This window comes from Macrobrachium rosenbergii, chromosome 22, assembly GCF_040412425.1.
Source record: "Macrobrachium rosenbergii isolate ZJJX-2024 chromosome 22, ASM4041242v1, whole genome shotgun sequence".
NCBI classification, from domain to species: domain Eukaryota; kingdom Metazoa; phylum Arthropoda; class Malacostraca; order Decapoda; family Palaemonidae; genus Macrobrachium; species Macrobrachium rosenbergii.
Window position 1 is genome coordinate 24,760,891 of NC_089762.1, and position 22,312 is coordinate 24,783,202.

At 39.0% G+C, this 22,312-nt stretch overlaps 1 protein-coding gene across 12 annotated transcripts in view; it reads right to left on the minus strand.

Annotated features, from left to right (window-relative positions):
- Positions 1-22,312, minus strand: part of LOC136850668 (AF4/FMR2 family member 4-like) — a 231,403-nt gene that overhangs the window by 58,238 nt on the left and 150,853 nt on the right. For 7 of the 12 annotated variants that reach the window (XM_067124448.1, XM_067124439.1, XM_067124442.1 and 4 more), the window contains one exon: positions 13,026-13,233. The exons of the other annotated variants lie outside the window; for them this stretch is intronic. In XM_067124448.1, the coding sequence (XP_066980549.1) occupies positions 13,026-13,087 (62 nt within the window). In that variant the 5' untranslated portion in view covers positions 13,088-13,233. The remainder of the gene's footprint in view (positions 1-13,025; positions 13,234-22,312) is intronic. 12 annotated transcript variants of the gene reach the window in all.

Below are 22,312 nucleotides of genomic sequence, written 5' to 3' on the forward strand. Positions count from 1 at the left end.
GAAGTGTGAAGGAACAAAATCGTGGATAAATGCAACACCTGGCGTTGGAAAGCTCTGCCTGGTGTTTTCAACACCTGAGTTCTAGTAAAAGCAAATCGATTTCCAAGCCCGGCGGAACACGATAGTACAGCAATCCTTCAATTCTGTCGCGTGGGTCATAACCCAATGAGGCTGTACAAAAGGCGGTGAACCGAGAATCTGAATTTAAAACCATACTCCCAGAGGAGGAAAATGTCTAAGTAGCGAGAGGCTGACAGAATCAGGGTTTTGGAACGATTAGTTCCCAATATGGCAGGTGAAAACCATTGCGATTTATGGAAGCAATATCAGCAACCGTTTCTAGACAGTGAAAGGACAGATGTCACCACGACAAACAAGGCAAGGGATAGACAGGCCGGAGTCCAGGAGAGGGAAGAGGTTTAACTTTTAACTATACAACAGGAAGCTGCCGCAAAGAGAGCAAAAACCAATTTACCTTGAATGGGAGTTCTTGCAAAACCAACCACACCCACACGAAAGGGAACTATATGAGCGGGATCCCCCTTCTTAGGGCTAAACGGGTCGAAAGGAAAAAAAAATAGGTTTCAAGCTTACGTATGCTTAACTGGGCTTCTCTGGCAAAAATTGTACGAGTTCAAAAGAATAATTAAAACATTCAGAGGAATATTTACCTGAATGCATGAGACGGGAAGGACGCTTCCCCTGTAATAATGGCGGTTAATTATTTCTTCACAAGTGAAAAAGCCGACGGACTCCAAGAGGGGAAGGTCAGGCTAGTGATATTGTAATGTAAAAAGGAGCGAGAGGGCTGTATTAAAAATAACGAGCAACACTCCTTCAAAAAGAACCTCCATCCTCGCAACCATAAAGAGAACTTCGCTCCTTAGGCAGGGGCTCCACCTCCTCACCTTCCCCCTTAAAAATAATGGCCAATACAATAAGGTCAACAAGGAGAGAGAGAGAGAGAGAGAGAGAGAGAGAGAGAGAGAGAGAGAGAGAGAGAGAGAGAGAGAGAGAGAGAGAGAGAGAGAGAGAATCTAAAACCGTTTGGTTTTCAACATGTATAATTATAAGAATTTTTTCTCTTCCTATCCCATTAATATAACAACCATCTATTCTGAAAATGAGCATATAATTATCTATCCACATAAATCATGCAATATACACAAATTTATCGGGTATGAGTTCCTTAAATTCTTACAAAACATAATTGGCCACAGGCAAGCAACCTGGAACATTAGGAATCTGTAGACCCTTCCATGAAGTAAATTACTATATCACTTTTACATACACACAAACAAACACACACACATATAAATACACAATCTGGCAAAGGGTCTGTATTAATAGTTTGGTAACTTACGGTAGAAACGCTTACAAAAACGAGAGAGAGAGAGAGAGAGAGAGAGAGAGAGAGAGAGAGAGAGAGAGAGAGAGAGAGAGAGATCGCGCGCCTTTAGGGCATGGGATTACCTCTCTGAAGCCCTCCAAAGAGTATTCCGTCATTTGACTGGTTATTGGACAAGCTGTCAGACCGCACTTTCAACTGAATACGAGATGCAAGATATAGTTTAGAATGCGTTCTACGTTAGGATATCTGAACTGATGAGTTGCATTAAAATTTGGTCACCTGGAAAGCGAGCTAAGGCGTCACAAAACTTCGTTTTGAATGCTGGTAGTCTAGTGATGAATGACAAAGTGACAACTTCCAGCTTACAGGCTAAGAGCAGATGACTACGCATGAGAATGCTAAACCGGATAACAGTTCGATTTTGGTTGGAGTAGTGAGGATTTACCCGCAGTTTAGTTTTATGGTGGAGCTTAAGAGAAAGATGTCCAGTTTTAACGCTGGACGGTACACAATTTTCACAAGTAAGGTCTTGAATTCTCACTTTTAATCGCTTTCCCAAGTCGTTTTATCTTATTAAGTTCGTAGGATACGGAGGACAAATTAATCCCACTCGTGTCAACCAAATACCACAAAATGTCGCCGTTGTTCCAGCCGACATTTTGCAAGTAAGCTAAATGGTGAGTTGACCCAGTTAGGCCTGTAAAGATGGCTCGAGGTCACTGACCCAGAAACTTCCTATACACCCAGAGAGAGAGAGAGAGAGAGAGAGAGAGAGAGAGAGAGAGAGAGAGAGAGAGAGAGAGAGAGAGAGAGAGAGAGAGAAGAGAGAGAGAGAAATCCATTTCAGTGTTAATTTTGCCCACACTTGCCTAATTCTTTTTTCAACATGGTCTCATTGTCTCTACTTTTTCCATGATATTTACAGACAAATTCTCGCAACACCAGGTGTGAAAGAAATCTATATACGTCCGATTCCCAGAGCCCCAAGACCAAGTGACAGATCCTGTCAACCAGGCAAACGGCACCGATTCCTTTCCATATACGGAAAAGCAGACAGCCAGATAGCCACGTCAGACTAGGAGACTTTTCGTTCCAGCAGCTACCTATCCTTCCAGGAAACACTAATCAATGGGAGAGAAAGGTATCGCCATGATGATGTTATTATTGACGAGAGACAAAATTTCATTTTACCGAGAGTGGTTTTGATTCGTAAGGATTTTTGTTCTCCATGAGTTTGAATAGACCGTTTGAATCTGTGTCAGCATAATTTGCGTTACGTTTGCCATTCTGATCAACATCAATTGTTGACAATTGAAATTAAACCTAAATTAAAATTGTAATAGATCAAACACTAAGACCCTTCAAGAGGCCTACCTAGGTAGAATGTTAGGTTTCTAACTTGACAGTTACCTTCACTATTTTACTGTTATGTAAATATAAGTCAAGCTACTGAGGTCATGGTGACTATTACTGACTACAAAAATGAACGTCGGCAGCAACAAATTATCACAAAACGTTGAAACTGTTGAAGATTACTTTTCGTCCACATGGAGACTTAAGACTACCTAGAGGTACCCGATTAATTTCACAGACGTCATATTTGAATTTTTCCCATATACACACTATAATCGTTAATAAAGAAAACCTGCTTTCTCAAAACTGCAAATTTCAAGAAACATTACCTTTGCTAACTCATTGTCAAGAAAATTATAAACTTGAGTGTACGACATATGTGAACGCGCAAAGTCCACAGATAAGTTTTCCCATGTCCCTAAATACAACTTCCTCCATGCTAGCCCAATATAAGGCTTCATAAACTTCCTACAGAAACATATGTCAACGCCCTAACAATACACCTAGAGTTGCGCCATAACCTCTGTAGTTTTTTGTTCATTTCAGTGTTCCGTTCCAACCAGAAGAAAACTATCGAAATCCGGACAACTGAACCAACGTTGACATGACGCCTGCATATAGGTATATAGGGCCAAGCAAAAGTTCTGAATGAGGATATAAAATTGCGCAGACATTAGCCACTCGATCTTTTGTTGTAGTGAGAGGAAAGAAATTAAAAGTTTACACGATAATGAGAACTTGCATCAATGGTTGCTGGGCAATGCACAGCTACTTCATCAAGAACCTGAGGCTAGACTTTCTTTGATCAAAGTATTTTTCCTGATGCTTACAACCTTAAGCCACCTCTCAGCCAATTAGCTTTACGCTCGAGATACGTCAACATTGTCCTTGATGACCTACAGAGTTGGAGTGAAGATAACACTGACAGACTTCCTCAATTTTATATGAAAACAGATGAGGTTTTCTCCCAGTCTAAAAACAGTTTATCGTTATAATTTTCTATGGAACCTTTACCTACTAAATGATTACTACGTTATTCAGTTTCTGTTCCAAATTACCACAATCACACGTCATCTCATTCCCTCCAGAATCTAGCCCGTTTTTTCCCCTACCAGCCGGTAAGAAAGAGATGCATGTGATAACAGTCTTAGTAACATCCATGACAATCCTTACAACGAATAAGTCCACTCTTGTTCAATCTGGTTTTAATGCTGCCTTAAACTTATTAAGCCATAAGGCTCTTAATAATAATAACAACCTACACGGTCGTGTTTTGGGACCTTCGTTATTTTAGTCTTTCCTAGTTACAGAATTTTCGTATAAAAAATATGATAGTATACTAGGCAGGTAAAGCCACTCAATCCACCTAATTAACCTTTCTTCCTTTATTTGTAACTTATCGAAACTGCTTTTAAAGTTAAGAGAGACCTGGTATCGATCTGATGCATTTAACATTATACTTAATGACTCGAAACATCTTATACCATGCTTGATGTACCATTACATATCACACTTTTTTCATATTTACATCATTTATTGGAAAAAGAAAACTGCGTACTGTCAGAAAGGCCTCCATATAAAACTCGGAACCTTTTCTATTCACTACCGTTCGGAAAAGGCAAACCAATCTCCTCCCCCTACACACACACACACACACACACATCTCACCCAAAATCTAATCACGTGTAGTCAGTCAGCAGACCTTTTGCATAGAAGTAACTACAGCAAGCTTGAACTTAGCAGAGCATCAATCAGCAGGCACATTCTGCTGAAGCACCGCCTTGTCACACTACCCAGTAACAGAGGGCTTCCATTCCTTTCGCTGCAAACCTGTGTTACAACCTTTCGACAGGCTTTATTGATTCCGGGCTCCCATGTTTAAACGAGGCTATAAAGTTACTGTTAAAAGATCCAGTCATGATAGTTTTAATGGTCTTTAAACTTTACTGCTTTATATATATATATATATATATATATATATATATATATATATATATATATATATATATATATATATATATATAGTGTGTGTGTTGTTTATTGATTGATATGTATATTAGCTTCCGTTAGTCTCTCCTTTTTCACATATGGGAACTCTATTCTATAGTGGTTTGCTTTTCTCTGTTGATTTCATTCAAGGCCTGATCCATGTCCGGTCATTTAGAGAGAGAGAGAGAGAGAGAGAGAGAGAGAGAGAGAGAGAGAGAGAGAGAGAGAGAGAGAGAGAGAGAGAGAGAGAACACAAGTTCACATGAGTCAGCAACGTTCGTAACCTGGACCTAATATCAAAACTGTTTTAAAATCAGAAATCCTTCCTTCCTACGAAAAATTGTTCTATATATACAAAAACAGACCATGAATCCATGAAACCGGAGAATCTGCATCATTTGATAACCCATGTTATCTTTCCTAGCTAGTGACCCCCAAGGGGTTTAATCCGATATGTATCCACCTCTGCGGCGTTTAGTACAAGCCTGTTGGGGATAACCATAAAAACATAAACATATCATAAAGAAGGTGACCCTAAGAAATGTTTGTCCTAGATAAGGACCCCAGAAAACCCTTAGGGGTCACTATCTAGGAAAGATCTCCATGTTGTAAGCATACAAATCAAGACTAAAACTGCAGCTACAATCCACACCTGAACAAAAACAAGTTTTCCCTACAGCCCGGTGATCAGGCACCCATGATATGAGCCTCTTCGATTGACAAAATTACATAACAGTTACCTGTTTACTCAGGGATCCTGTTCCCAACAACATTAATGTGGATTTTATCGCTCAGGTTTATTGGGCAAAATCAATAGTTCAACAAGACCATTAGCTTCAAAACATACCATCGGTGAATGCACTGTAAACATTTTTAGCTTTAATGAAGTGTGAAAGGGCTTCCTCTTTTACAAAGCAGCACGACCTCCTCACTTAAAACAAAACTGCGGTGGCGTAATTTTGAAGGCGGAATGAAAAATTCTAAATCTGAAAGTCTAAAGAGGATAATTTTATCCAACAGAATGAAACATTTATGCAAAGCAATGTGAATAAGATTTACCATTAAGATTACAGTGGAATGCTGCAGACCGGAAACACATTTTAAAATGAAGAAATTCCGCCTTTTCGCTTTCACTAAACAAAAGTTAATCAATAGTTTGCCTTATCCGGTCTCAGTACAGAAAGTTATCATTCTGCTGAATACTAGACAAGAGAGAGAGAGAGAGAGAGAGAGAGAGAGAGAGAGAGAGAGAGAGAGAGAGAGAATCATTTTAAAAACTGGTTTCATCTCATGCACCACATTACGTTAACGTCCCGCTCACTGGGACCTCAAAGACGTGGTGGGAGCACCTCTCCACACGAGGAGGGATGGACTGTCCCAGTAGAGACGATGAGGCGGGGAGGAGGGGGGGGGGGGTGAGGTAGGAGGAGAAGAAGGCGAAGAAGAAGAGGACAAGACCGCTACAATGATAGCAACAGAGAAGTTACAACCCACTTATGATGAATACCCCTCGGGAAGTTGGCGCGAGCAGCGCGTGATAGGATTGGGCGAGAGGAAGGAACCAGGAGACCATAACAACACCTGCTTAACCTCGACTCGCTCCAAACTTATCACAACAGTAATCGGTTCCTGTCCCGGACGCATAAACAAACGCCAGCTACTGGTCTCTTGAAACAAAGCACTGGTCAAGGACATCTATTATAAGGTCAGTGATTACTGACCGCTGGCTGCTATCTGCAAAAAGGGCGTCGAACCTTCTTGAACGAACAAACCACAACTCTGATTCATCCATCAAATGCATCGAACATTCAACATGAAGCCTTTATTCATGTGGTACATTCCAGCACAAAATTTACAAATGCGATCATTAGATGGGATGACAATTTCTCTTTCCAACCGCGAAACTTGAGATTAAGAATAAACCACAATTAATAGATGTTTGAACAAAACATCTCCAGATTTACGCAGAGGGATAAAGACCTGAGGAGGGAGAGGGGGGAGGAGGGTTTAACTGATACTGGAGCTTAAGCCTATTATAAGAGGTCCTTCCCTTTAAGAACTCCCGAGGGAGAGGAAGGAGGAGGAATAAGAGAGAATGAGCAGATAATAATCTGGGGGTTTTACGAGGCCTCTCATAACATAAAAAGCTTATCGCTGTAAACAAAGGCTTCTCCTGAACCTGACCACAAATAGGATCCTTTTCTGTTCACGTGATGCACACCTACATATGGTTATTTATTGCCTATGGGTAATTTCCTCGTTCACAGAACAATATCAACACTAGGTCTTTCTCCAAGATTACTTTAAAAATCAAAAGATGGTTGACATTACTCTTACGATTCTCTTTCATCATATGAGCATCGTTGCAAAAGTGTACTTATGTGCAAAAAAACTACAACTTATTCTCTCAAATGAAAATGTGCGCCCGTGCATAACCACCACCAAAAATTAAAAAATCTCAGTGATGACATATATACCATTCGAACACGGAAGTGACAACAATTTCCGACGACGCTTAAAATCTTTGCTTTTCGGGCAGAGCGAAGTAGGAAAACAAATCCCAGTGTAAGCCTGCTAATGAAAATTCCCCGGGGTTTTCCTCCTCCGCCGTAAAGTGGGGGATGTCCTACGATGTACCAACTGCATCCCGAGTCACCTTCACCCCAGTACCCCAACATCAAACAACCCCCCTCCCCCCGCTCCCTCCCCTCATCCAGGAACCCAATTTCTCCCGAGACATGCCGACAAAACCCCTAGCCCCCTCCCTCGCGGAAGACCCTTCACAGCCACCGTTAACTCTTGAACAGACTTCTCGCAACCTGGTTGCCATGTCCCTGTTAAACTTGTTTTTTCACAAGCACTCGCCGGACGATGTTGATCCTCCACACACACAACACACACACACAAGAACTACAGCTTTAATGTTACATTTAAAACTGTACAGTGGGCACTGTTCATATGCATGAAATGGTGACTTGATAACGAGTTACAACAATAGCAGCTAAAGAGAGGGAGAGTGAGTTATTAATGTATACAGACAGAAGTACCGCCGATAAAAAATACAGCAAGTCTATCAAATCCAGAAGCGTTTCAAATACCAGACCAAGTTCCATTAGGAAGTTAAGTTTCCGTAAACATTTGTCATCACACCTATTTCTATACTGAACTAACCTTCTACTACTGTAAGTTTTTTTCTTCTGTGAAAGGTCATGCGATTACTTATAACATCTGCTAAATTCGAGGACCGACTTTAAATATTACCTTACTGAAAACTGCACCTGTTGACTCTGAAAAAAAATATTTTTTTTTTCGACAACTTTTATTAAAATGCACTATAAAGTAAAAAATTATTTTTTGAGACACCCAGATTTTCTTACAATTATTAATATCTATAAAAATAAAAGCATGGGCGCCAAACATGGAAGGAAATGCTACAAGAAAATAAATATATATATTTTTTATTTCTTGTAGCAATTCCATCCACGTTTGGCGGCCCCCGCTTTCATTTTTGTAAACACGATTAATTGTAAAATAAAAAAAACCCTCGTGACTCTCAAAAATTGTTTACTTTTTAGTGCATTTTAATTATAAGCGTCTTTTAAAAAATATTTTTTTTATTTTATACTTTTTATTCTTGACAGAAAATGTAACCGATTTATGATTGTCGATGACGAAACTTGAACGTGTTATTCTATATCATGTACAGCTAAAAGTTGTTTGAAAAATGGGTCGAGTTATTAACTTATTCTACCAAGTCCACGAAGGTATGAAAAAAACCGAAGAGTTATTCACTTCGTACAAATCCTGAAATACTGGGAGAGGTCACTGCACGGTCACTACAGGTCACTGCTGGCCTACTGATCATGTAAGATTGTATTGTCACCGGGATTGAGTAACCATGCAAAATTTCAAGCCAATCAGACAAAGAGAACAGGTCGAAAATTGAGTTACAAAATTTGACCCAGACAAAAGACAAAAAGGCAGGCTAAATAAAGGCTCATAAAAAACGTTACTACCCTTGGAACTAGCATTATGGATGTCATAGGAATGTCTATGAAATTTTTGTGAACTCTGCCCACCTTCCATAAAAAGAAATATATCTAAAAGGACAAGAACAAATTTGACTTCATCATCATTGTTCACAACGACACAAACCAAAACCTATCACGTAAAAGGATATCTAATCCTTGAGAGAGAGAGAGAGAGAGAGAGAGAGAGAGAGAGAGAGAGAGAGAGAGAGAGAGAGAGAGAGAGAGAGAGAGAGAGAGAGCGTCGCAGAAGCTTCATCGTGAATATTTGATGGCCAAGTCAAGAAGATAGCGAGCAATGCTGATCCTCAGGAAGAACTCATTTATTCATCGTCGCCTTGGGGTCCTGTCCATCAAACGCAAACATCTCCAAATGTAAACCACAAATAATGAAAAGCTCTGTCGTCGTAGCTGCAAGACCACGACGTGACACGAGAGAGAGAGAGAGAGAGAGAGAGAGAGAGAGAGAGAGAGAGAGAGAGAGAGAATAATCATTTGAAATGTGTTATAAAATAAATGCCTGGGGCTAAGTAACTCATGAGTTACCAGTAAATCCTTTAGTCCAAAAATATCAAACTTCTTGTGTAAATAATGTCAACTCGCACATTCATTTTCTTTGAAAAGAAAAAACAAAAACTTACGTTACTCTAACTATACATCCAATGAGTTTTGTGTAAACGTGACATAAGACAGAACAATCAGATTTGATTCCCCTTTATTATTACCTAATAAGCTAAATAAAACCCACCACCTGAGCAAGCCGTATAAATATAGTAACCAACTGCAGAACTGTGACACACACACACACCTATGAATCACCCGATCGGCTTTGGTGGTAAATTGTGGAAATTTGCCAGAGAGAGAGAGAGAGAGAGAGAGAGAGAGAGAGAGAGAGAGAGAGAGAGAGAGAGAGAGAGAGAGAGAATTTAAGTACCGTAAGCATAAGAACTTTCGCAGACAGCGGCGCATGACTGGTTAGTGAAAGTTCGGTGACTAAGGCAACATGGAAATATTTTAGGAGGCCAAAGCCTGACAGGTGGTAACAATTCTAACCGTGGCGACGACAGACACTGAAACCCATAAAGGTATCATACCACAGCTTGTCAAGTAATTGAAGGAGGATTAATACAATTGATCCGATTATAAAAATAGAGTTACAGTGGGAAAATAAAAAAAATCCACAACCTAAATCACAACACAATAAAATATGTTACAACACTGTTCTCAGGAAATGGCGAGCTGGAGTAATAAATACTTGTCAAAATCATCAAGATACTCATCAAATTATTCTTTACCTTTTCTGTAACCAAACGCGCGCGCACTCCAAACAATCCCCCCCCCCCCTTTCCTTCCCCGCACGCACGTACACGCACACACACACACACAGACAATCATCACTCTTCTTCCGATCGAGTCATGACCGCCTACAAACAAGGACACGCCGGCTGGCTAAAACGCATCGTGCCACAATAAATACACTATGACTCACATCGTATGACGTCACCATTCAAGGCACCCTAACCCTTCGTGCTGGGAATTCTCTTCGGAGACAAGAACCTCTATAATTAGGCATTATTTTGTACATGACCTATTCTGTACAAGACCGAACACGTACAGGTTAACGATTTGCATTGCTTGCGCCGTAAAAAAAGGACAACACGATAATAAAAGCGTCTTCATTCTTCCTTCTCAGATACCCCCTACTTTAAATGTAGCCTAAACGTATTTTAGATACCTTCCTTTCGTGGTTTGTCCGATGCTTCAATTTATGCGAAAACGACTGCTTGATATCAAACCATGAACAGTATACAACTCGGTAGGATATTTACTACATGTATACAGTATATGTACATACACATATATTATATATATATAAATACTGCATGACCTTCGCCATTCGACTTGTCTACTAATCTTTTTTTTTAACTTTTTCTATGCTCAGGGTATCAATGACACAACGGACGGAACTTAGTGTGCACATCATTCACAGGGGTCAAACATGGGGCCTCAATTGCGATCAGAGAGAGAGAGAGAGAGAGAGAGAGAGAGAGAGAGAGAGAGAATTATCTCTGCAAACCCAACACAAGAACACCTGAATTAGTAATAACGTTCAAATCAATACATAGCCAATTACGAACCCAGAATGAAATGGCTGATATTAACTACTTCCTACAGGACAGGGCGCCAACAGGAGTGAAAGGAGACCGCAATCCTATTACACATTTGGACAGCAGGATGGTTGAAATGCTAGAGTCCAAGGCTCAGGGGTAAAAATGCCATCGCCGTAGCATGTGACATCCAAGGGATGATGATGGCAGTGGTGGCAGCTCGACGACTCTCGAGTGTGAAGGGAGTGGGAGGGGGATGGACGGAGGGGGGGGAGCAGGAGAGAGGGAGGAGGAAGACAGGAAGAATGGCGGAGTGACAAGCCAGGCGCCATGGCCATCATCAATGTGAGTCTCTCTCTCTCTCTCTCTCTCTCTCTCTCTCTCTCTCTCTCTCTCTCTCACGCACACATACGACTATGAGGAAGAGTACAGCAAAAAGAACGGATAGGATAAATAATTCAATGGTTAGAGCTCGCGTACGCGCGCGCACATACAGAATCGACGTTCTCAATCAATTCCAACACGGAAGTGAATAATTTAATGGCAACTACAGTGTGAACACTTGTATTAACATGTAAATATAAGCCTTCTTAGTTTTTGAACACCCTGTGGTCTTGTCAAAATGAGTTAAGTATACCTTAGTTTTACCAGACCACTGAACTGATTAACAGCTCTCCCACCCCGTTAGGACTCTAACCATGAAATGTCCAACAACAGTTTAATTACAGAACAATATATCATATTTACGAAATGTACTGGGGAAGAACACAATTTTGTGATTTTACTATCTAGAGAGAGAGAGAGAGAGAGAGAGAGAGAGAGAGAGAGAGAGAGAGAGAGAATCTGTCTGTTAACTGTATGCATCAAATATTCCTCAAGTAACACTGAAGGCGTCATAAAAAATGCATTAAAAGGCCGTACAGTGGGCGTACATAAAGAAATCCCAAAGATGCTTCGAATCTCGGGTACATTCGAGATGTCAACAAACATTATACTTACGAATACACTTCAGAAGCAAGAAGGAATTACATCGAATGCTGAGTATCATGATTTACACGAATAAGACGAGGCATTAAGAAGTGACAGAGAAAAATGTAGAGCGTGACCACCGACATGTGCAGCTGAGTACACCTAACTCATCTGCACATGTATACACAAGATGTGTGCACCTCAACAAAGTAGAACTCCCGATTGCATTCTTCACTCTGCTCGCTCACTCACGCACTCGTCTTCATGACCAACTAATACATTCAACTGCAGCAGCTAACACCAACTGTCAAGATGGATGGAGATTTCTTTAATTACAATGACTGCAACTCCCAAGAAAAACCATCATGTTATTTTGTTATTGAAGTTAATATCACATTAGCAATATACAGAAAAGCCGTAAACTCTATATGGCAATGATATATATATATATATATATATATATATATATATATATATATATATATATATATATATATATACATACATACACACACACATATATATATCATCGTCATATATAGTTTAGGGCATTCCCAATGTGATACTGACTTCAATAACAAAAGTCGATTCCGAAATAACATGATGGTTTTTCGTTGGAGCTGCAACCATTATAACACGGTGCAAAGTAGAGTTGATTGAATTTGACATGGCGCTCAAGAATCCAGGACACTGATGTCCTGGATTCTTATGCACCATCTCAAATTCTCATCAACTTTACCTTGCACCCTTAGCCAAGCTTTTACAAGTAAAAAATCTCGTCTAAATATATCAGTTTCTTTTAAAGAAATCTTGTGAATTCTACTATTGCACAGACACCACAATTTCCGCAATGCTGGAAATTATATACAACATAAGGGCACGGATTTGTTCTCCGGGGTTACTGTAAACACATTGCTTATAGGGGACAAGCTAATACATTACAATCAATTGCAACATGCTAAATAACATTTACAACAATGACCAAATATTTACACCTTAGCTACACATATGCAACTACATACATCGATGGAGAGAGAGAGAGAGAGAGAGAGAGAGAGAGAGAGAGAGAGAGAGAGAGAGAGAGAGAGAGAGAGAGAGAGATTGTATGGCCTACTATAAAAATTTTGCCACTGTTACCACTTGCTAAAATCTTACATTTACTTTCCTACAAGGAATGGAAGTTATAGACGAAATATAAAAGATCACAGGGTGTGACGTAATGATTACCTTGTTTTGACAGTTGACAGTCTATCGGTCGTGTGTCGCAGAAGCGTTGACTTGTTGATCATGTGTAGTAGTAATGTTGTAGGTAGTCAAGTTAAGTCAGGTTGGGGTGTCACTCTACATTAAGCCAAAGGCAAGGGCTATTGCTACTGCACTACCCAAGGTGGCGTCACTTTCTTGGTCACCCGCGAGAACGTTCAGGCATACCAACCTAAAAAGACAACGTGATGCAATTACAACTTGACAGGATGTCTTGACGTAGTAGATCATAACAAACATATTCACATACAATCAGTGTTGGTTTTCCCTGACTTCACAGGAAGACTGCAAGTTATATTATTGTGTGTAATGTTCATGTACATAAAACAACCGTTAATGCTTTTACGAACTGTGAGAAAGAATAGGCCAGTGGTGTCCATGAGTGATGCAACATGATTCTTTACGTATCGTCCAAAATACCAGCCGTAACGTGCCGGTACGTTCAACGCCCGTTGTGGCCAAGTGAATTCAAAACTAAAATTAACTTTCCTATTTGGGAATAGATAAATATGATTTCTTTCACGTTACTGGTAGAATAGATAAATATGATTTCTTTCACGTTATTGGTATCATTCATAAACTATCTGAACTGAGTCAAGTACTAAAGTTCTTTCATTACGACAAAGAAGGACATTGCTTATCTCAAGGCACGGAGTGCTAAGGCTGGCAGTGTTGCCAATGCACACCACTTGCTGCTAGGACAGCATATCGAAATATTTACTTCAACAGCAACAACAGAATTTGTAAAAATAAGTAACACGATATCCAAATAAAGGTGTCTTTTACTTCTGAAGTTTAAGCTATGTTCAATATCCTGTATATCGCAATACAGATTTATCGGTGTAACTTGTATAGTATAAAAATCTTTGTTCTAAGTATTATGGTCAAGGCCTATGCAACTTGGTTCTCTTACATGACTATGAATATTATTTTCTTGAAAAGTTTGTGTGTGTGTGTGTGTGTGTGTGTGTGTGTGTGTGTGTGTGTGTGTAAATATTTCCGAGTAAAACACTATTACTTCTGAAGAGGTTAACTTAAATATAATGCAAACATTTTTCCTGTAACATACGTGGAATAAATAAAATTTAATTATTACCAATATATATTAAAATAACAAGAAAAATATACACGACGGATTTCAAGCAACACGTCATAGTTGGCAAAAATATATACATTTTTAACACTATAATAGATGAATATATAAGAAATAAAGGAAATTAGTAGTACCCGTAATTATGCCATCCTTGTCCTTTGTGTTCTGTGACTGGTACTGATTTGAATTGAACCATATTTTTTGTGAACTTTTGTAAATTGTGCTTTTTTTCTTTTTTCAATCAATGCTCTTGGCATAGTTCACTCGATCTGGATCCCCCCCCCCTCTCCATTTGGAGCATACTTCAAAACGGTGACATGTATGGTCTGGGGAAACAAACCAGTTGTTTGCACAAGCAAGTAGTAAGGAGTGCATGAAATACTCGTATATGGTTCACCACAATATAAACGCAGCTGTTCAGTGTGCCTGTTACTTTTCATGTCCCCCCCTCCCGCCCCCCTTTTTCGTATTACTTAACGGATTTTAGTTACTTTTTCCTTGACTGTCATCGAAAACTATGATGTTAACAACAAACTGAACCTAGCTTTCAAAAAGACATTCTTGTTAAATGCATCAGCTCTGACTGGTAGAAAGTTGTGGAAATGTTTTGTAAATGTTTTCTGGCAATTTGGCAATGCGTCATGTTTTGTTACATATTTTTTCACACTCGGAAAAGAAATAAATATGCAGCAGGGTAGGTTGCCAAATTAATGACTTTTGAACAAAAATCCTATAAAACCATGTGGCATCACTTTTGGGCACGACTGTATCAAACATGGAACTTTTTCTACTTTGGGGTATACAGCAAAACAGCCTAAACTTTCATATTTATATAAATGGATGTGTGTGTGTGTGTGTGTGTGTGCATGTCCCAGCATAACTCTGAAACACATTGAGCAATTTCAACCAAACTTAGTATACATATGACTTACTATCTGGAAAAGAATATTGTGGGGGTTAAGACATCACTAGCACCAAAGGGCACCAAAGGGGGTGGGAGTGGGAAAGGCTTCTCTAAAATGGGGCTGGTTCTATCCGTAGACTTAGTAACTAAATAAACTCTACAAATTTATCATACCACATTTCGGTATAGATATAACTTACTATCTGGAAAAGAATACTATGGAAGTAAGACATCACTGGCACCAAATGGGGTGGGAGTGGGAAGAGGGTGACAAGTAAAAATAACTGAAAACAAATATTAGTATCTAAACCATAGTTTTCTAGGTTGCTGAGATGAATGGTGACACTTACAAAGCCCTTTAAGTCCAAGTTCAGCCCCAATAGGAGTGAAGGGGGTTGAGAAGGGGTGAAAAATCAGATGTAAAAAATGACATATATTAGTGTCTAATCCAAAGTTGTCGAGGCCGCTGAGATGAATAGTAACCCTCCTGATGCCCTTCAAGTACAGCCAAGATAGGAATGGGGGTGAAAAGGGGGTAAATATAACAGTAAAAAATGCTGGGCAATGTAATTGAAGCAACTATCTTAACCGAAAAATGAGAGAGTTATATAGGTTGTCATTCAAAGTTTTCCCAGACAGCGCCGCGTGGGTCAGCTAGTGTGTTTGTTTGTGTGTATATATATTTATGTAGTGTATGTATTTCACATACATACACACGCTGAATACCCACTTAATAAAATATATAAACATGCATCAATAAAATACTTGCCTAAAATTAGCTTTAAACTTTAATCAGAGTTAACACTAACATCTAATCCTATAGCAACAGCTTCAAGAACACATTTACATAGGTGTTCGTTTAACAGGTCAGGTGTTTGGATGGCTGTGTTTCAATAACCAATTCCATCTTGTAAGCCAAGAGAGAAATTATATCTAATGTTCGAGTAGCATATCTTCCACCATGCAATTACATTGCTTTTTAAGTTTAAATAAAAAAAGAGGTAAAATTATTTCCAACAATGCTGAACTAATAACATCACGACATTCCACGTCACACACGCATTGTCCTTCATTAAACCTTTTTCTTCCCCTGCTTCTTCTCTCTCTCTCTCTCTCTCTCTCTCTCTCTCTCTCTCTCTCTCTCTCTCTCTCTCTCTCTCTCTCTCTCTCTCTCTTTAAGCTTATACAATAACGGACTCCCGTACGTTCAAACATCCCTGTGAGAATAGCGCAATGCTCGCGAGTTGTCCATTAAAAATAAAGTCAGCTCCACCTAATTGACTGAAATGGTATTGCAAATTGAGCTAAAGGAGTAAAAAAAAAAATAAAAATAAAAATTGTCAAGTCGCAGAGTAAAAGAAATTTCTTTACACCAAATTGTAAAATACAGAAACAAGAATTCTGAAAGTACTGCTAAGGCAATGCTTGTCCCCTACCGATCCCGACCAGCTTCTCTCCTAAAAGCATTCCAGTCGATGAAATGTTGAAACTATCATTGCAGATCTTGCACGGGATGAAAACAATGCCAGTTTCCTCTAGACGAGATGTGTTTTGAAACACGAATGGCAACGATGCCAACTATTTTTAAAACAGTCTCAACAACAAAAACAATGAAATTCAGAACATTTTCACATAACCCGGGGAGAGAGAGAGAGAGAGAGAGAGAGAGAGAGAGAGAGAGAGAGAGAGAGAGAGAGAGAGAGAGAGAGAGAGAGAGAGAGAGAGCTTCACTGTGAAATTTCTCTTTTAAAAGAGAAGCCAACAGCTGCAGATGTCCGCTACCTTCCCAACAGTCTAACGGTACTCTGTTGTCGGGGTTGCAACCTTGCTCTCAAGGAGAAACTCAACTACCCTTATCCCGTGGAGAATTCGGTAAAGTCACCTTCAAATCGGAATTTTGCTCATTATACCACCACTGGCATCACAAAAACCAAGTAAAACCCTTACTTAATCAATTTGATAACGCTTCGTATTAATCTTACAAGAAGGAAAAGAATAGAGAAATCAAAAATAACGAGCCACGTCTGCCATTTATTCTACCTAATAAAGTCAGCTACTAAATGTTTACTTAGTTATGAAATTTCCTTTGTTTGCTAATGAAGTGCAAGTTTCCACAATAACAAGTCATGTTTTCTCTTTCTCACTCTTTCAATAATGTGACATCCCCAAAAGTCTCCACACGAAACCATTTACATTAAACAGTACGAGCTCCATTAATACATTACATTGTATAGCCAATTTTTCCCTAGTATTAATTCTTATGGGTATGGTCTTACCCCCCAAAACCCCCTTCCCTTAATGGCACATCATTTCTTCTCTGTATCTCCCTCGCCGTCCTCGTCATCACTACTTCCAACATAACATTACTGTGTCGACGTCTAAAAGGGAAAAAAAAAATTTTTTTTCTTATATCAGGACCACCGCCTCTTTCCTCGACAGCACACACACACACACACACACACACACACACACACACTTCCCATCACAACTTACCCCGCAATAAAAACAAGAAGCCCCCCCCCCCCTCTCCCGCACCGACGATACCTTCTCTCACCATGCCACCGCTACTTGCCAGCCAGACCGTGTGTACTCAATAACCCTCCATGAAGACTGAGGTTCACACCTTCGCCCCGCCCCCAATACCTGAATCCAACTCTCTTGCAAAGAAGCACCTCTCTCTCTCTCTCTCTCTCTCTCTCTCTCTAACCTGACTTTGTAGCAATTATGTAGTGTAGACGCGAGAGGTCTGAAAACGTGCAATTTTAGCATCATACTACTACTACTACTTCTGTACCACCAATGATGATAATGATTACGGTTTTCCCAATGAAGTGATAAAGCAGCAACCACAACAACGGTAATTTCAATTTCCAAGTGCTAAATTGTGCACCGAAGTCGTAAGGTGTGACTGCAGGTATTAAGAAAGTTACATTGACTGAACAAATCTGGAAACAACGCCAGAGATATAATAATAATAATAATAATAATAATAATAATAATAATAATAATAATAATAATAATAATAATAATAATAACGGTTAATATCTCAATTGTAGAAAAAACGTGGTATTATACTCCAATAATAATAATAATTATCTCTCTATCTCTCTCTCTTCCACACATAAAAAGCTATAATGCTCCCCAGGAAACATTACACACTCCATGGAACTGGCATTGTTCAAAACAAGAAGTATACACTAATTCCATCATTAACTTGTCAGGAAGACGATCTTTCCGAGAATCTTCCCGAGATTATGAACAACAAAAATGAGAAGAGCAAAAAATACAAGTATTCCTGAAATGTATTCGACTGTGAGCATGTCACGTAACTTCAAATAAAAAAATAGTACACGACTGCCTTGACCCCTTTTACTTTATTTATTTACTGATATTTTTGAGGGGGGGGGGAGGATGAATGGCCCGCCATGGCCGTTGCTTAATAGAAACATTTAATACATTAAAAACAAATGCGTAATCAAAACCTATAGAAGACGCTAAAACCACAAAAGATGGGAGTGACAGATACTAGAAACTAGTCATTTGAGAAGAAAGTAAACCTGAAATTAACTACTGATAATAAACAAAAATAGACGACAGACAGAGAAAATACAAAAATCGGCAAAGTCAACGAGTCAACGGAGAATATGGGAAAACAGTTACCACAAAAAAAACAGAAAACGGAAAGGGGGGCAATTAAAAGAATAAAGAAAACGTGAAAACAAACAGGAAGAGAAAAAATGGTCAGGCGACTTTCCGAGAAGGGAAAAAACGGGAAATTAATAAGCACAAAAAATTTATAACTCGTAAACAGAACACCGCGAAATAAATAAACTGAAAAAGTCTGAGCACAGTTCACACAAATTATTCTATTCATTAATAAAAGAGATGGTTCAAATTAAATCTAACCTACATCTTTCGTGATGTAAGTGACTAAGACGATAAACAACTATAAAAATAATAATACATGAAACAGCACGAAAAAAACTGCGATGCTATCATGCCCAATTCTAGGATCTGCTATTCATTTCTACCATTTCATTGTAGAGTATTTTTTATCCTATTCATTGTGAGGTAGCAATACCAATTTTATGAATTTTTAGGATCATTAACCTTAGGAACAGTCGAGGTCTACTTCACTCTGACAAGGGAGACAGCAAACACACTTTAACAACGTTAGAAGGGTGATATTTTATAGCCTTTGGATAAAAAACTGTTGCCAGGTTACGTTTCATTCAACGTTTTCACCTCCATTCAACATTTTTAACGACCTACATTTAAAAGATAAATTCATTTAATAAAACTTACGGCACGCATGCGGCTACAGGTTACACCCGACTTACGCTACAGGAGCGATTGAGTCCCATTTTGAGGATAATAGTCCCGATGACTACAAGAGTCATTGGATATGAAAAAATCCATTCAAGCACAATACAGTTCATTTTCATTCTTGAAAACTGAAGAATAGAAAGGAATATAACAGGAGAGAGAGAGAGAGAGAGAGAGAGAGAGAGAGAGAGAGAGAGAGAGAGAGAGAGAGAGAGAGAGAGAGAGAGAGAGAGAGAGAGCAAGCTTGATGTATTATAGGCTCCACCACACGAGACCAAACGTATAGCCTATCCAAACTGTGGGGCAAGACAACACCGGAAGCTAAAACTAAAAGGTTTTTCGACATCGCAACTGGAAATTCTATTCATACGGACAAGGCGTGAAAGAGCATCACGCCAAGAAAATCCAATATGACTAGAAACCACATCTAGCAATTTGTAAACCACGATTCCCCCTGATGATAGCTGTTCCCATAAAAAATTAGGTTTCTTTCCTATCGGATTTCTCTAGTTTTGTGTTAACACTTACCATGCAGATTTTACTTTTATAACTGTTCTCCTTTTTCAATTTCCTGCTTCCTCCTTATAAGCAGTTCCGCATTTTCTCAATAAATGATAATGCATATATAAAAAGCCATGATTATAGTTTTCCAAATACTTCCTACATTTTTATCCGAAGAAAAATTTACATTCATCAGTAACTAATAATGAGGAGTCAGTAACCATTCTTAAGTACAAGTCCAGCTACATTTCTACCTATATATTACACGCCACCCAACTTCACAAAACTAGCGGAGACTGTGGCTAAACTATATTTCACCCTTTTAAAAAAAATAAATGAAAGGATATCCCATACTGGAGTCAATTTGGCGTGGCTCCAGCAGGGGGAATCAAGGCATGGTAATATTCTATTTCTTTATTTTTTCAATTTTTGGGACAATAACCTTCCCCTATATACTGAATTTTAGATATACCTTCATCCGGACAGAGATTCCAAAATTATGCCCATCTCTTATCCAACTGCCGGCGGAAACCGGTTGCTATCTGGCCACATAAAAATTAATAGGAAGTCTTATGACTACAGTAGCATGCGCAAGTCCAGAAACGTCTCACTCCATTACATAAGGCAGCTGCCATAAAATGGAACTATCATAACATAATTCCTGCGGCTCGATATACACTCCAAGAAAGAACGCAATTCTGTAACGCAGAAATTAACTTGCAACCAGATATTTTCAGAAGCTTTACGATATGAGCAGTAACAATAACAACCAACTGATGACTGACAGGTTTCTGTTATCTAGCGTCAAAATAATTATTGTCACTGAGATGCCCTGTCGTCTCACACAACCAAATCTTCGTTCACGTCGACGCTCATATGTAAAAATTATATATAGCCTACATATGTATATAACATACATATATATATATATATATATATATATATATATATATATATATATATATATATATATATATATATATTGTATATAATATATATAGTATACATTACATAAACTTAGTTTCCAGACTTGCATCATTAACCATGTTGCTCCTTGCCTAAGCAAGCACGATCGATTTACCTGTTGATGTATCTCAATTCTTATTAACTTCACTCCGCTTCTTTATAGGTTATTTCATTTTACGAATTATACTTTCAAATGTCCATGTGGGTTCAAGTTTCTTGCGTATTTCATATTTATATTCACTTATTTCCATCTTTTTCCGATTACCGAATCCATCAAACCTTGCAATACTGCCTGCATGTTCATTTTTTTCCACAACAATAATGGTTCCCAGCCACTGCAAAGGTTTAAAACAATGAATTCATTTACCCACCTCTCATAAATAAATAATATGGCCTACTAGAAAAACCATCCAAAAGGAACTATTCAAAATCCTGGCGACCAGTCATTAATTAAAAACAATAAAGAATTTCTTCCTTGGAATGAAATAAATTTCTCTGAAACCGCCACCCAATTCCCCTCAACAAACGCCCCACCAACGTCGCCCAAACCCTTTCCCTATTTCTGACCAGATGGAATGGAATGCGAGGAATTTCCTTTCAGACAAGGTTGGCGAAGAGGCAATAAAGACAGTCTCATTTCTTAGAAGGAACAAGCAGTTCAAAATAAATTCTGACGATGACCGGAAGAGGGGATACAATATAGAATTTAGGGCAAAGGCCAAGCACTGAGACCAGAGGTCATGCAGCGCTGAAACGGAAATTGACAGTAAAAAGGTTCTACAGGTGCTAAAGGAAAACCAAGCAGTTGCATTATGAATCAATTGTTAAGAGAGGGTGGTAAGTATGATGGAAGACAGAGAATATAAACGGAGATACGGTAAAAGGAACGAAAGGGGTGCAGCTCGGGACCGAAGCGATGCTGCAAACAACCTTAAGTAATGCTTACAGTGCACCGCATGAGGTGCACTGACGAAACTACCCTCCAACGGCAGGAAGAGGGGATAGATTTATATTTGGCGTTCTATCTGCCCATGCAGACTGAGTGTGCCTTATGAGAAGACTTCTTTTTATTTTATTTTATTTTATTTTTTTTTTTTACAAAGAGTGGAAAGAGTTCCTTCCTAACGAACGACAACGCTAAAGTTAAAAAAAAGTGTCAAAAAATGAAAGCACAGCAATTGCCCAAATGTGATCATCAGGTCAATATTAGAGCATAAAGGGCAAACAAACATTCGTTGGCGTGACCTTTCACTACGGAAGATCGAAGGCCTTTTTAGTTGACGACAGAAATAAATAAGCCCTAAATTATTTTGGATCCTACGGACCGCTAGAGCCAAATAAGAAAGTGACCACTTCCATTCGCGTATGCAAAAGATACAGCACAGCACAGCAGTACATTCCATTCGGTTAAAGGGAATGAATCATGTAGCAGTGGCTGCGTTGTACCTTGAATCTCTTGAC